The 14492-nt window shown below is 41.1% G+C and overlaps 1 protein-coding gene across 1 annotated transcript in view; it reads left to right on the top strand.

Moving 5' to 3' along the window:
- SMC3 (structural maintenance of chromosomes 3) overlaps positions 1-8328 on the top strand; it is a 45389-nt gene extending 37061 nt beyond the window's left edge. The window contains exons 26-29 of the mRNA XM_060241689.1: positions 1250-1441; positions 1554-1731; positions 6103-6209; positions 7500-8328. Coding sequence (XP_060097672.1) covers positions 1250-1441; positions 1554-1731; positions 6103-6209; positions 7500-7571 — 549 coding nt within the window. The 3' untranslated portion in view covers positions 7572-8328. The remainder of the gene's footprint in view (positions 1-1249; positions 1442-1553; positions 1732-6102; positions 6210-7499) is intronic.
- Positions 8329-14492: the final 6164 nt, after the last annotated feature.

Raw genomic sequence — 14492 nt, 5'->3', positions numbered from 1 at the left:
AAACTGAAAGGCAGAAGTGGTAACCCTTGGATCATTTCTGTTAGTTTCAGAGAAGGAAGTGAAAACTTTGTTATATTGCTTCAGGAAGATGTGTATTTTGTACATTTTCATGTACAAATTTAGGTATTAAAACATACTCCACCTTTCCATGTGGTTCAAGGCAGCTTACAATAATAGTTAAAAAACATTTTCAATTTAAAAACCAAAGATACAATAAACTCCAAATCCCTCACATCTCACCCCATTAAAAGATGCCTGCCAATTTTGACCTCCCCCCTTCCCTCCCCCCCCCCAAAAAAACCTGGCAAATAGACAAATCTTGTAGAGCCTCCTGAAGATCTCAAAGGATGCCCCCCTCACATCCTCAGGGAGCTATTCCACCATGATGAAAAAGGTGTGGGCTCTGGTCAGTGCCATTTGGTGCACAGGAATATGTGGAAAGAGTCAGTCCTTCAAATACATGGATCCCAGGTTGTGAAGGGCTTTAAAGATCAACCAGCACCTTAAATTGGACTCTGAAACAGACTCACAGCCAATGGAACTGTTTCAAAATAGGCAATATATTCCCATAGTCATGCTATCATATTCTGGATCAATTGTAGTTTCCTGGTTGTCTTGTAGAGCATGGATCAGCATGACCGGATCAGCTGAGTCGAGGTAACAAGAGAGTTGGTAAATCAGATGCAGCTGATAAAAGGCACTCATGGCCTCCATGCCAACTTTTTTAGGGTCTGAAAGCAGCCCCCCTCCCAAATTTCCTAACCTGCTTTTAAAAAGCCAACATCCATGTAGGACAAAGGGATTCATTCCCTTTAGAATACTGGCTTTTCCAACCAGCATTACTTCTGTCTTTGGATTAAGTTTCAGTTTGTTCTGTCTTAGCCACCAACTTCAAAGCATTGGTTCAGAAACAAGATGGAGGCATTTGGAGAGTCTGCGTCTGGTGAGTAAGTATAGAGTGGTTAATTGTGTCAGAGGCTGCTGAGGTCCAACAGTATCAACAGGGAAGGTTATCTTCTGTCCAACTTTAAACAAAGATTGTCCATCAGTACAACTAAAGCCATCTCAGTACCAAACCAGATTGAAATGGGTCCAAGGGCATGTTGACCCCTATTATGTATTTTGCACCTGTAACACTAAACTTTCATTCATTCTTGTACGTATTTAAAATAAATGATCTGATGTATTTTATGTTGTCTTTGGCAGTATGTTATTTTTATTTTTAAAAATCTGAATTGAATTTCTCTAGGTGTCAAAGAACTTCAGTGAAGTATTTCAGAAACTGGTACCTGGTGGGAAAGCTACTCTTGTGATGAAGAAGGGTGATGTGGAAGGCAGTCAGTCTCAAGACGAAGGTGAAGGCAGTGCTGAGAGTGAAAAAGGATCAGGATCTCAAAGCAGTGTCCCATCTGTAGACCAGTTCACTGGAGTTGGGATTAGGGTAAAGGATTGTTATACATAGCTTTCATATTGCTAATAACTAGTTTTCAGATAGCAAAAAATGTAGTTCTTACATAGTAGAAGTAGTTAACCTCTTGATGATTTTTCTTCAGGTTTCATTTACTGGTAAACAAGGTGAAATGAGAGAGATGCAGCAGCTTTCTGGTGGACAGAAGTCACTAGTGGCTTTAGCCTTGATCTTCGCCATTCAGAAATGTGACCCTGCTCCCTTTTATCTCTTTGATGAAATTGATCAAGCCTTGGATGCCCAACATAGAAAGGCTGTTTCAGGTAAGGGCTTATATGATTATATATATATTATAGATCAACAAAAATGTGTTTATTACTTTACATTTCTATGCCACCCTCCCCACAGGAAGGCTCGGGGCAGGTAACAACACAAGTAACAACACACAATATTTCACTGGTATCATTTCAGACAGAAAAGAATCTCACAGGGTGGTTTGAAGATGCATGGTTTTCTGTGGAAAAATGTATTGTATTTTTTAAAATTTGATTTTATTAAAATGGGTTATGTATCCTCCCTGTTTCATGGGCAGGGCATATTCAGACTTTTTGCCAAGGTATCTCTATCTTTAGGAGGTGTTTGATCCTTCTCCTCCTAAAGACTATGCCCTGCCCACTCCTTGGACAGATGATCTTCCACAGCTCTCTTGTTTAAAACAAGAAGAAGAAATGCCAAAACATCTGAAGAAATCAGCACTGGCTCTTTCAGCCTCTCTCTTGCAAGGAGCAATAGCAAAGGTGAAGAAGAAGAAACTGTATTGGATGGAATGCCCCAAGGCAGCAATTGGAACTGAATCACTATGAAAGGGACAGCTCAGCTGCTTCACTATTCAAGGTCCCAAGATAAGGCTCTGCAATGGCAGCCAATGCACCTCCTTTAGCTGTTGCTCTCCTCTTTCCACTGCTGAAGCACTGGCAGGAACAGGGAGTGGCCAGCAGGTCCTCTTCTGCTCTGAAGCTGTGTGGTAGATGGCCCAGTTGGTGGAGACACCTACAGTTCATTTGAGCCAGCACACCTTACCCAGTTAATTTTGCAAAGCCTGGAGGCACTGGCAAGTAACACACCAAAAGTGCATGTCCTCCCCCATCAGCAGGACTTCATATGCCTTCAGAGGGTGTCTCTTCCCTTCCTTCTTCACCCATCATCATCAACAGGGCTTCACTTCACCCCAGACTTCTGTGCCTTCATTACTAAAAAAAGGTGAAGACCAATAAACAGTCGGGGGAGGGAGAGTTGCTATAGAAGGAGCAAGTATTCCTCCTTTCCCTACTCCTCTTCTTCCCCCTCCCCACCTAGGAGGAGATGGAAAAGGGTTCAGCAGGTGCCAGCACCATTCCTCAGAGGAATCTGGCTCTTACTATCTGAATTCTAGAACCACCCACAGATCATCTTCACTGCAGTGCTTGGGAATTGAAAGGAGAGCACTACACAACATAGCTACCCAAAAAGTATCCGTAAGGTAGTCTTAAGGCCATGCTTGGGAGAAGTGTCCTCCAAAAAGTAGTTCCTCAGTAATTTCTTTCCTCTGTGTTATTTCTCAACCAGGATAATGGAGCTTTTCAATATCCCATGCAAGGATATCTTCCTGCACTGATGAAGAACAAAACATTGGACTTACTATAGGGCTTTCTTTTTTATTTATTTATTTTATTCCTTTTTATCCTAGCTGGCAGAGGAGGAATTGGACAGGATGTCAACAGGGAATCTGTCTGGGGTTTATCTGGTCTGTTCTTCCCATTTACAGTATATCCAGTTACAGGTCTTCAGGGACAAGTCATATGATTGCCACTCTAGAAGTGTAGCTGTCTTCCTCCAAAGCTGGGGAAGACATGAACAAGGGAAGGAGGGTTAAATTCCTCCTCAGGATATTGAAAGCCCTTTGTAACAAAATTTTGCATATGCCCTGCTCATGGAGCAAGGAAGGAGGCATAACCCATACAAGGATACTTACCAATCCATTGAAGTGAAGAAACCCTCATAGTAAGCCCAGTGTTTCACTCTCTCCTCCTCCACTTGTATTCTGTCCCAGGGTCCTTGGAGGAAGGGTGGGATAATAAGGAAATTCAAAAAATGAGGAAATAGTAGATTTTGTAATATGTATTTAATTATAGATTGAGAGATGATAGAACAGGTGTTCATTCTTCTAATTAATAGGGATGCAAGAGAGGTGGTAACTTTTAAAACACTAAAAAACAGAATCCTAAAAACAACACAAAACTGTCTGGAGGGGAAAGCTTTACAAGTCAAAGCACCCATAATGCAATCATCTTGTGGAGCTAAAACTGTTGTGCATATAAAATGGAGGTGAGAAGAATGATATGAGCCATTTGGAATGTGCATTGTGTGTGTGGGGTATAAATTAAATAATTTTTCTTTTAAAAATTCTAAAGAAACCCTCCAAAACTGCAAGAGGGACATCGATCTTCTAATTCAGGGGTTCCCAATGCAGTGACTGAATGCCACGGCGTGCCCCCCCCCCCCCCCCCCACACACACACACTTCTGGTACCTGCCAAGTGTTTGCAGAAAGTGGGTGAGGTATGGTAGGACTTTTGCCCAGCAAGGTTTTTCCAGTTGGCCATTGGTGATTTCATTGGCTTTGCAGATTTTTAAAAACATAGTTTTGTCAGCAGGTGCCATCAGAACTCAAAGATCTTCACTGTGTGACTGCAATTAAACTATGGCAGAGGTTTTGTAGCTGTTTCCACCTTCTGCAGCAGCCGTTTTGTGGTTGTCCCCACTACAGTGGATCAGAATTCCAAAAGTGTCCACAGGCTGAAAAAAATTGGGACCCATGTTCTGATTATCTCTGGAAGACTCTTCTGTAAAATTGGAGCAGCCACAGAACAAGCCCACAGGCTATGGAACATACCCTCCCAGGAATCAAAAGACATTGCTGTGTTAACTGAAGATGCTGCAAGGGTTCATGGGAAATAATGATGATCTCTCGCTGTTATGATATTTTCAGATAAGGCACTGCATATATGGTTTATTATACAGGAAGGTCCAGAGAGTTAAGATGAAAACTCTAAAGTTAAAATGTAATAGAATAATGATGAGAGGATTTAATACTAAAAGTGGAGTACTAAACTGCCATTACAATTTAAAGAAAAACAAGTTTGTTGTAACTGGCATCTCACTCTTGCAGATTCAGTAGAGTATTTCAGATCTCTCTTGGTGTAATGTAACTTGTAGACAAATGATAGGCACATGTGGTAAAGTTGCAGGGTGGTTTAAACTGTTGGCAGGAGATAGCAGGCATTGTTAGATGCTCAGCCTCATTCAATACTGATGTTCTTAGTGAGTTTGTGTTGTAATATGTAAATAGATGGGTGCATTAAAAAGATCTACAATTAGTTAATATATATATATATTTCGATATTTGTCTTTTCTCCCTAAAGGGACTCAAAGCAACTTACAACCAATCCCACCCCTCGAGCCTAGCTATTGGCATAAACCATAAAGAAAACCACAGCAAATGACATCTTGGGCTGGTTCTGGACTCATGCCTCTTGCCAAGCTTGATTGGTATCTAAGAGGGGGGCAGATCTGCAGTGAGCTGGTGCAGCTGATAAATATGTTCCCTCACTATCTCCCTCCCTTATAATATTAGCAAGAATTGAGAGGTTTGTTATATATTGTTATAAAATAGGAATTTATTATTAGTATTGCTACATAGTGACAAAATTCATATCTCACCTTCTGCCGAGGCTAACAAAAGCATACATAATAAAAATATCTTAAAAGGCATTAAAACTAAACCTGAATGTATCATTAAAACAATTAAACCCAGGGTTAAACTACATATATAAAAACTAAAACATAGGGCAGGCAAGAGGGCTCACTGAGGGAGTGCCAGAAGAAAACAAAAAAAGACAAATTACTCTCCCTGCAGAGAGAGTTCAAGAGTTTTTGTGTTACAACAAAGAATGTGGTCTTCTGGGTTGCTACTCACCTGTTTTCAGAAGGCAGGGGGCATCTGAAACAGGAGCTTGAATGATGACAATAGCGGTTGGATAGGTTTGTAGGGAGTAGATGGTCCTGCAGATATGCTGGTCCCAAGCGACATAGGGCTTTAAAGATCACACCAGAAGTTTGAATTGTGCCCAGAAATAATTTGGGAGCCATTGTTAGATGTGCCAAGACTGGAATGATATGGTCCCTACAACCCACTGTGTCAACATCCTAGATAGTTTAAAAAAGAAATCCTAGCTCCAGCATTCTGCACCAATTGAAGGTTCCAAATTCTTTTAAGGGCAGCCCCCACACAGAATTCATTGCAGTAACATAATCCAGATGTAACCAGGGCATGCAGCACAGATCTCTTCTGCCCAGGCTCCGATTCCATACTGCATTACATTGGAACAGAATGTGCCTGTTGAAGTATAATTGAGAGTATATATAGTCACAATAAAAATTAATCTTTTTAAGTAATAAACTTCATTAATCAATTATATATGATACATGATAATAATATAAAATTTATTAAGACCATCAATATGAAGGAAAACGAAACTTAATTTTTTTTAAAAAAATGTTTATATTATAAGCCTCTGCATTTAAGTTATATGTACTAAAGAAATGCACTACAAATTGTAAGAAAAATAATAATTGACTATTTTGTTATACTTTTAGATATGATAATGGAATTAGCAGAACATGCTCAATTCATTACCACAACTTTCAGACCTGAACTGCTTGAGTCAGCAGATAAGTTCTATGGTGTAAAATTCAGAAATAAGGTATGCATTTTTAAATGTTGACATTGTGGCTGTGGCTGTGGCTGAAAGTTAACTTCCAAACAGTGTTGCTTGCTTATAATAACATTGTATCTGGTATATGATACCAAGAAGGTATCTGCATTTACAGAGAGAGAGAGTGTGTGTGTGTGTTAAATGGTTGCTTAATTTTTATTATCACTTCTGTAAATAGCCTAATAGTAGGGATGTATGTAGTTTAAATTTTAAAAAAATGCACGTGGATTTTGGTACTTTTGTAAATTATGGCACTTGTATGCTTTTTGCCTATTTATTATGTAGTAAAATGCTACATAATACTACATAAAATGTCTGGGCCTGTGCACCCCACCCCATCACACTGCTAAAAGTTTTGCTCTACTTTTGCTACAAATAAGTAGAATCAAAGATTATGAAGGACACAATCTCCTTTGTGTGTTGAATGAATGTGCAGGGAGAGAGATGAGTACATTGGCCCTGCTTTCAGGTCATTACAGTTTCTGAGATCTGCCCGGTGCAGTTCTGCAGGAGCAGTGTCACTTCCATTGATGGGGGAACAGGAAAGGAACTTAGTGCCTAGGCTCTGTGATTATGAGCTCGTGATCATAGGAAGGAAAGGCAGGCACCTTCTGCCTACTCTCCTTTTTGTTTTTAGTCAAGGTGAGGAGTGGTTTTGTATATAGAACAGGGGTGGCCAAAGTTGCTTAACATACGAGCCACATAGAATAAATGTCAGATGTTTGAGGGAAGGAAAAAAGGTAGATGGGGGAGGGAGAAGTGGAAAGAAAGCAACTTTAATTTTAAATTCATTCTCCAAGCTGCTGGCTGCCTTGGCTTGGAAAAGTGATTTAAAGAGACAAATGCTTTTTCCAAGCTGTCTAATGAGGCGGTGGGGGCTTTGAGAGCCGCGCAGGATGTGTGAAAGAGCCACATATGGCTCCCGAGCTGCAGTTTGGCCACCCCTGATACAGAGCTTAAAGCATTGGCGAGTGTGAATCTTATTTAGACACCATTCTGCTTTTAAGATTTCACCAGGATTTGTCCATATGCATCTCTGCAAGCATAAGAGCTTTGAAAAAAAATTAAGACTCCCAGGAAGCTGGATTTTGTACCTATTACCATATTCTTTGAGTACACAGCTTGGTGGAGAAGACACTTTGCAGACTGCATTGTCTGTACTTTCAGCTATAAACATGATCCATCTGTATCCAGTTTATACATGCTATATAGTTGTTTATTTTAGCTTTAATTTTAACTAAGTTTCATTGATTACATGTGTGTTTCTTTTTATGACAGGTCAGTCATATTGATGTTATCACAGCAGAGATGGCTAAAGACTTTGTGGAAGATGATACTACTCATGGCTAAGTGGAGGAGGATTGCCAGTCTGCCAGGCAGATGTGTAAAATATTGTGCCTATATCAGGCAACTGTGTATATTTGAAATACATAGTCGCTGTTAAAGTAGATTTGGAACTTAGGTCATCTGAATTAGGATCTTCCATGATCTTTGTAGTCTATTTTATGTGTGTGCTGCTGTATTCTTTTATAAAATTCCTGTTAATGTTATATTACATTGTAGTTTGGAAAATGTATTCTTTTGGATTTTTTGTAAAGCTTTTTTCTGTTTAAAAAGATTTTTGAAATGTGCCATCTTTTTCTTCCCAGTTATTTTATCATTTATACTGCCTCACGTGATTTTTTTTAAAAATAGCTTCAATAAAATGTTGGCTTTTAATGCTGTAATTTACATACTTCTGGGGAAAACTGCTTTGCTCTTTACATCTTTGCTTCATGTATAATGCATTTTAGTTGCAGTGTAGGAGATGGGAGAAACAGTATGCAGGCAGGTACTTTACAGCAGATTTTACTGATTTGTAGATAAATTTAACCCTCTGGTTCATTTTATTGCATGGGATTTCTATGAGTCTTGTAAATCTAAAGTTTTGATTCATGTTCCAAGAGAGCTTTCAATTGAATCAGTTTCTTCTTCCTTGCCTCTTATCATAATCCTTTGGAATGTTCCTCCCTGTACTTTGCTCTGTTTGACAGACGATCTCATTCATCCTCCCACAAAACGCACTGCTTCTACTCTTGTTAAATAAATCTTTCTTGTCTGCCCACCATCTTGATTCCTGGAAAGCATGGGGATGAAGAAGATAAAAGAAAAGCTTGTTCCATTAATGTTTCACAGAAATTTTAAGCAAGTGTTGGCTGATAGGTTTATGCATGAAACAACAATAGTAATCGGATACTAAAATTTGCTTAAGACTTACATGAAATGAACTTTATCCTGTGCCTCACACAAAAATCAATTCTACTTTGTGCTAATTGCAGTTGTTTATACCTTGTTGGGGGAAATGCCAAAAGTTGCCTGAAGTAATTCTTTAACACTTAATTAATTAATTCTGTTAATTGTTCTTCATTAGTGTTTAGAACAATCTGTCACATATATTCGGCATTATCGTACTGCTGTTTGCTAAACAAAGTAACAGTATTCCAAATAATGGAAGACATTTTTTAGATTGGAATGTAATAATCTAAGAGCCTTGCTGGATAAAGTTTATCCTGGTTCTCCTAGGGGTCAGCTATATGGCCAGAGAGTGGCCATCATCATCCAAGGCAGCTTACAAAAATAGTCCAAAACATTTTCAGATAAAATCAAAATAAAATAGTGAATCCCAAATCTGTCCCCCTGCCTGAAAGTTGCTGCTGTCTGCCACAGTTGGTATTCAGTGAGTTGCTGCCTCTGAACATAGAAGACTTTTTCTGCTGTTGTGGCTAATAGTGATTGTTACCCCTAACTTCTATGAGTTTGTCTAATCTCTTTCAGCCATTTCAACTACTGACTGTTACTACAGCTACTGGTATTAAGTTCTACAAGTTAATTATGGGATGAGGATTTTTTGCTTAAGATTTTTTGCATCTACAGCCCTTTGATTTCTTTGAAATCAACTTCGGTTGTTATGAAAGAGTGTTCTATCCACTTGATGCCCACCATAAATACATAGGGAGGCCAAGGAAAAGTTGATTCCTGGGATCATGGACCTGCTTCGACTAATAGCTGTTCAGGTCAAATGAGTTGTGGTGTAGAGATGGAAGGGGCTGAAATACACTGCACTGACAGAAGGGGTAGATTACCCTGGAATCAGTGTTCAAATGTGGATGGATCTGCTAGGGAAGGGGAATGCAGGAAAGATCTGTGATCCTTGTGCCCACATACAGATTGTTGGATTCAACAAATCACTTGTTGGCTAATACACCACATCATGGCTGCACAGGTGGCGTGTTGTTGCTTGAGATATAACCAGCCTCCAAATGGAGCACAGCTTTTCTCTTACACTGGATGAATACTTAAAATAGCAAAAATGTGAGTAATTGTAGCAATCTACAACAAAATAATAGAAGCTGTGTATGGTATGATTACATCTTAGATCTTTATATGGAAGCTAATTTTTTCAGTCATGCTTTTTTGCTAAACACCCAGATGAAGGACAGTTTTTAGGCCCAATTGCCCATTTACCCCCCCATGCAAATAGTATTCCTTGTTAGATTGAAACATAATCCAGATCCTCATGGTTGGTCATTATAAAACTGCATCTTCAGAAGATTCAGCTCAATACAAAGAATTCCTAGTACAAAGAGGAAATGAATATCCAATACAATCAAAATAAATTTGTTTTAGAAAAATAAAGCTGCTGCTTCCATTATAAGACTGAAATTGAAACAGACATTTAGAGCAACCATCCCAGGCGGTGCAGAATCCAGCAGAACGATGTGTTTGGCTCTAAATGGAAGTTACTTGCTGTTTTCAATAAAATATTTTCATCTGTCATACCTTCTTGTCTAGGGTAGCATGTGGTTTGTGCTGTAACTATAAAGAAAATTAGCAAAAACGAAGAGTGGCAGCTAGTCAACCTTTGTATTTGTGAAGCAGTACAATTTATGTTTTGCCTGTAATGTCACCAAGACTATTAAAAATAGAAGGGCACAGGTGGCCTATTGTTGGCAAAATTTAAGGAACTATTTTCCTGAGAGAAAACATGGTTTCAGCAGAGGGAATTTTATTTATTTATTTATTTATTTGTAATTTATATCCCGCCCTTCCCACCAGGTGGCCCTGCTTCATAAGTCTTTGATTTTTTGAGAAAGTGTGCAAGCATGTTGATAATGTGATCCAGTAGACATTATACATGTAGACTTTCAAAAGGCTTTTGATAAGGTATCTCACCAAAGACCATTACATAAACTTAGCCGTCAAGAATCAAGAGGACAGGTTCTGTTGTGGATGAAAAACTGGTTAAGTGACAGCCAAAGAGTAGGAATAAATGGACAGTTCTCACAGTGGAGGGAAATAAGCAGTATGGTCCCACAAGAATTCAGTATTGGGGGTTGATATTTAATTTGCTCATGAATGATCTGGAATTAGGGCTGAGCAGTGTAGTGGCCTATTTTGCAGATGGCACAAAACTATTCAGGAAGGTGAAAACCAAGGATGACCCAAGCAAGGGGTTTTTCAAGGCAAGTGTGAGACAGACATGGTTTAGGCCACAACTGTAAACTGCCTTAAAGGGATTAGAAATTCATGGAGGATAGGTTAACCGGTGACTAACCAGCCATAGTGACTAGAAAACCTCCATGTCCAGAGACAGTTGACCTCTGAATACCAGTGCCAGGAGGCAACATCAGGGGAAGGCTTTGACCTCTGACCTGCTGTTGGACCTCCAGAGGAAATGATTAGCCACTGTTCGGTGCTTTGAGTCACAATAAAGCTGTCACCTGGCATCTCTTTTTGGCTTGGCGTAGGTCAGGGCAGCCTAGACTTGGATTAAGGCCTCCTCTTCCAAGCTGCTACTCATAGTGGTTTACAACATTGTCGTTCCCTGCAATAGGAAACAGGCACAGCAGGCAGTTAACTGCAAGCACCAGATAAGGTGTCACTGCAACAGCTTCAGTGTCTAACAGGCACAGAAAAATGCCTGAAGAATTTAGTAATGTATGTAGTAGCTTTCATACATGCTACATTTCTAATAAATGTTAATGAACAGGTTGTTGTATTACACATACATTTATATACATGTAATAGTACTAATGAAATGCTGAATCCATCGAATTTAGTGGGACTTCCAAAATTACTATAAACAGGGTCTCCTTGGAAATGTGAATTTCTTCACTAATGCCGTCCTAAACAGTTGCACCCTTCTAAGCCTATTGACTTCAGTGGACTTAAAAGGGTATAGCCAAAATGTCTTTTGTAAAATGCAGTAATTTATAATCATTACATCTCCACAAGTAAACCGGTTCTAACAATGAATGTCTGGATCATTTCTTCTGTAGCAGCTTTAATTTCCAAAGTTAATTGCACAAGCAATTTTAATTGCCAAAATTAATCACACAGATTATGCCAAAGACAGAATTATTACAATAAAAATATAACATTGTTAAGGGTATGTATCCAAGCAAGCCAAGTTCTTAGCATTGTTGAGACATGGGTTAACATTTTTCCCACATCATGATTTCATGCAGAATTGACTGGCAGAAGCATAATATTTATTGCTTACAAGGAGGGGATTTACTTTCTGACACCTCCCTTGATAATCTCCCATTGTGCAATGTATGTTGTAAAACAAACCTGTCTTCATAGGCAGATAAATGAGCTCGGGATGAATAATTCCACGGAAGGGGAATTTTTGCTGATTTTCCTCATCTTTATGCAGACCTCTGACCCCCACCTCCACAGCAGAATAATGTTCATGAGCATTGGCATTTTTCATGCAGCCTTCGTAAGGGTATTGGAGGTTGGAGGAGGAAGGGAGGGAGGCAGGGGATATGCTATGTGGGTGGAAATCCCTTCTGTCTTTGGCAGTCTTGGGTAACTCCAAGCCATCAGCTGTTCTGCATTCAGGAAAAAAATTAGTCTGGTTTAATATTTTTTGTTTACTCTCATATTAATATTGGACTGGTGGCCAAGCTATGTAGCATTAGTTCCACGTTTGTATTTTAAAGTATGCAAGTCTAAATAGATCATCCAAAGTGTGTATTTCCTACTACTGGCAAGGCATGCTAGCAGCTGGTAGGATTGTAGGGTGAACTTGTTGAATGCCAAGCAAGAACACAAGCCAATGCTTTTATGTTTTGTTTTGTTACTAAACAACATGTTACTATTTCAAAGTGCTTTAATAATATATGCATAGGTTTACTCTTTTTGCAAAAAAAAATGAAGATAACTTCTAAGGAGCTCTTTATTTAGTATGTTTTTACAATGTGCACATCAAACTTTTCAAAGCTATTATCAACTTCTCTATAGTCTTACCATTTTATAGATCTGCTGCAGGTTTTTGCTTTAATGCCTCAATAGGAGATTGTTATTTCAAGAACAGAAAACTAGAGTGAGAACAAGCTGAAATATGGGCGGGGGTTGGGGGAGATTCCCCTCACCCATAAAATCTTGTTTTTGGTGTAATTTATTTGAATTTATTTTATTTATAGCCTGTCTTTCTCCTTGTGAACTTGGATGGTGACTATTCTCCAGATGTTCTTGTTTTCTGAACATTTGATATGACAGTTCAGCTGTTGCTGCCTTAGCTTAATTTGCAATGATATTTAATATTTGACAGTATTGATAGCTGTCACATATCACAGTAGTGTTCAAGGATGGTACTTTCAGAGAATACTTTCTCCTTTGCATGACTGCCACAAAACCTTTGTAAATCATGTAGAATTCTTGCATATATTCTAGAGCAGGGCTGGCCAAAATAGCTTAATGTAAGAGCCACACAGAATAAACATCAGATGTTTGAGAGCCACAAGTCAGGAAGGAAGACATAAGGTTGCCAGCCTTCAAATGGGGCCTGGAGATGTTATGCTTTTACAACTGATCTCCAGCTGTCAGAGATCAGGTCTCCTGGAGAAAATGGCTGCTTGGAAGGGTGGACTCTGGCATTGTACCGTGCTGAGGCCCCTGCCCTCCCCAAACCCTGCTCTCTCCTGGATCCACTCCCAAAGTCTCCAGGTATTTTCCAACACAGACCTGGCAGCCCTAGGAAAGCAGGCAGGAAAAGGGAGGAGGGAGGGAGAGAAGGAAAGGAATTTTAAATGTGTTCCCCAAGCCGCCAGCTGCCTTGGCTTGCAGAAGTTATTTAAAGAGGGAAATGCCTTCTCCAAGCCAGGCAATGGAGCTTTGAGAGGCACACAATATGTGTGAAACAGCCACACGTGGCTCCCAAGCCACAGTTTGGCTACCGCTGTTCTAGAAGGCACACACAGTTCAGATGGCAGAGTTGGGCCTTGCTAGTGCTATTCTGAGTTTGTGTACAAAGGAATATTAGTAAGGGTTAATAAGCTGTCTTTCAGGCATTTTCATTCGGGAACACCCAATAAGCTTCCAAAGAAGACTGCTGAAAACCTTTGCTATATCTTATCTGAGGGTAGGGTTGCCAAGTCCAATTTCGGAAATATCTGGGAACTTTAGGGGTGGAGCCAGGAGACACTGGGGTGGAGCTAGGGGGAGGGGGGGACGGCTGCCGCCGCCTGTTCTCCGCTCACCGTAGCTGCTCCTCCGAGATGGGCTCAGGCTGACCCCATCTCGGAGGAGCAGCTAAAATTAAGGCGAGAAGAGGCGGCCCTGCTCTTCCGGCAGTTTCTGCAGGAAACACCGCTGGGCAACTGGGCCTCCGAGGAGGGTGTGGGGCAGAAGCCGCCCGCCCTGTCTCGGGGAAGCCGCGAAGGCAGCAGAGAAGGGAGGGCGGCAAGGACAACCCACAGGGCCTCGGCAGCTCCATTCCCCCGGCCTCCCTCCCTCCCGTGCCGCGGCGGGGCAGGGCAGGGCGCTCACTCACCTGGGGTTGCTGGGACTTGGGGGGGCAGAGGCGGCTGTGCTGCTAGAGGCAGCTGACCACGCGGTCGGTGTAAAGGACGGGCTTGAGGGTGCACGAGCGCTACGGGCGCAATGGGCGGGGCGTGGAGACCTTCTGCTACGGCTGGCCGCAGCGCTCGCGCACCCTCAAGCCTGTCCTTTACACCGACTGCGTGGTCAGCCGCCTCCAGCAGCACAGCAGCCGATGAGGAGCACATGGAGCGCGAGCGCAGGCGGCCCCCTCAACCCCCGCTGTTGATGCTGTTCACCCCCAGCATCCTCCCCGGCAGCCCCCGACGCCGCCAGCAGCAGCAGCAGGAGGACGCCGCTTCTCCCTCCGCTTCCGTTTTTTGGGGGAGCGGGGGAAGAGGCTCGGAAACCTGGGGTCCCCCGCTAGAGCGGGAGGGTTGGGACCCCTATCTGAGGGAGATGTGA

Source organism: Heteronotia binoei, chromosome 6 (genome assembly GCF_032191835.1).
Source record: "Heteronotia binoei isolate CCM8104 ecotype False Entrance Well chromosome 6, APGP_CSIRO_Hbin_v1, whole genome shotgun sequence".
NCBI classification, from domain to species: domain Eukaryota; kingdom Metazoa; phylum Chordata; class Lepidosauria; order Squamata; family Gekkonidae; genus Heteronotia; species Heteronotia binoei.
This window is presented reverse-complemented; position numbering and strand designations above follow the sequence as displayed.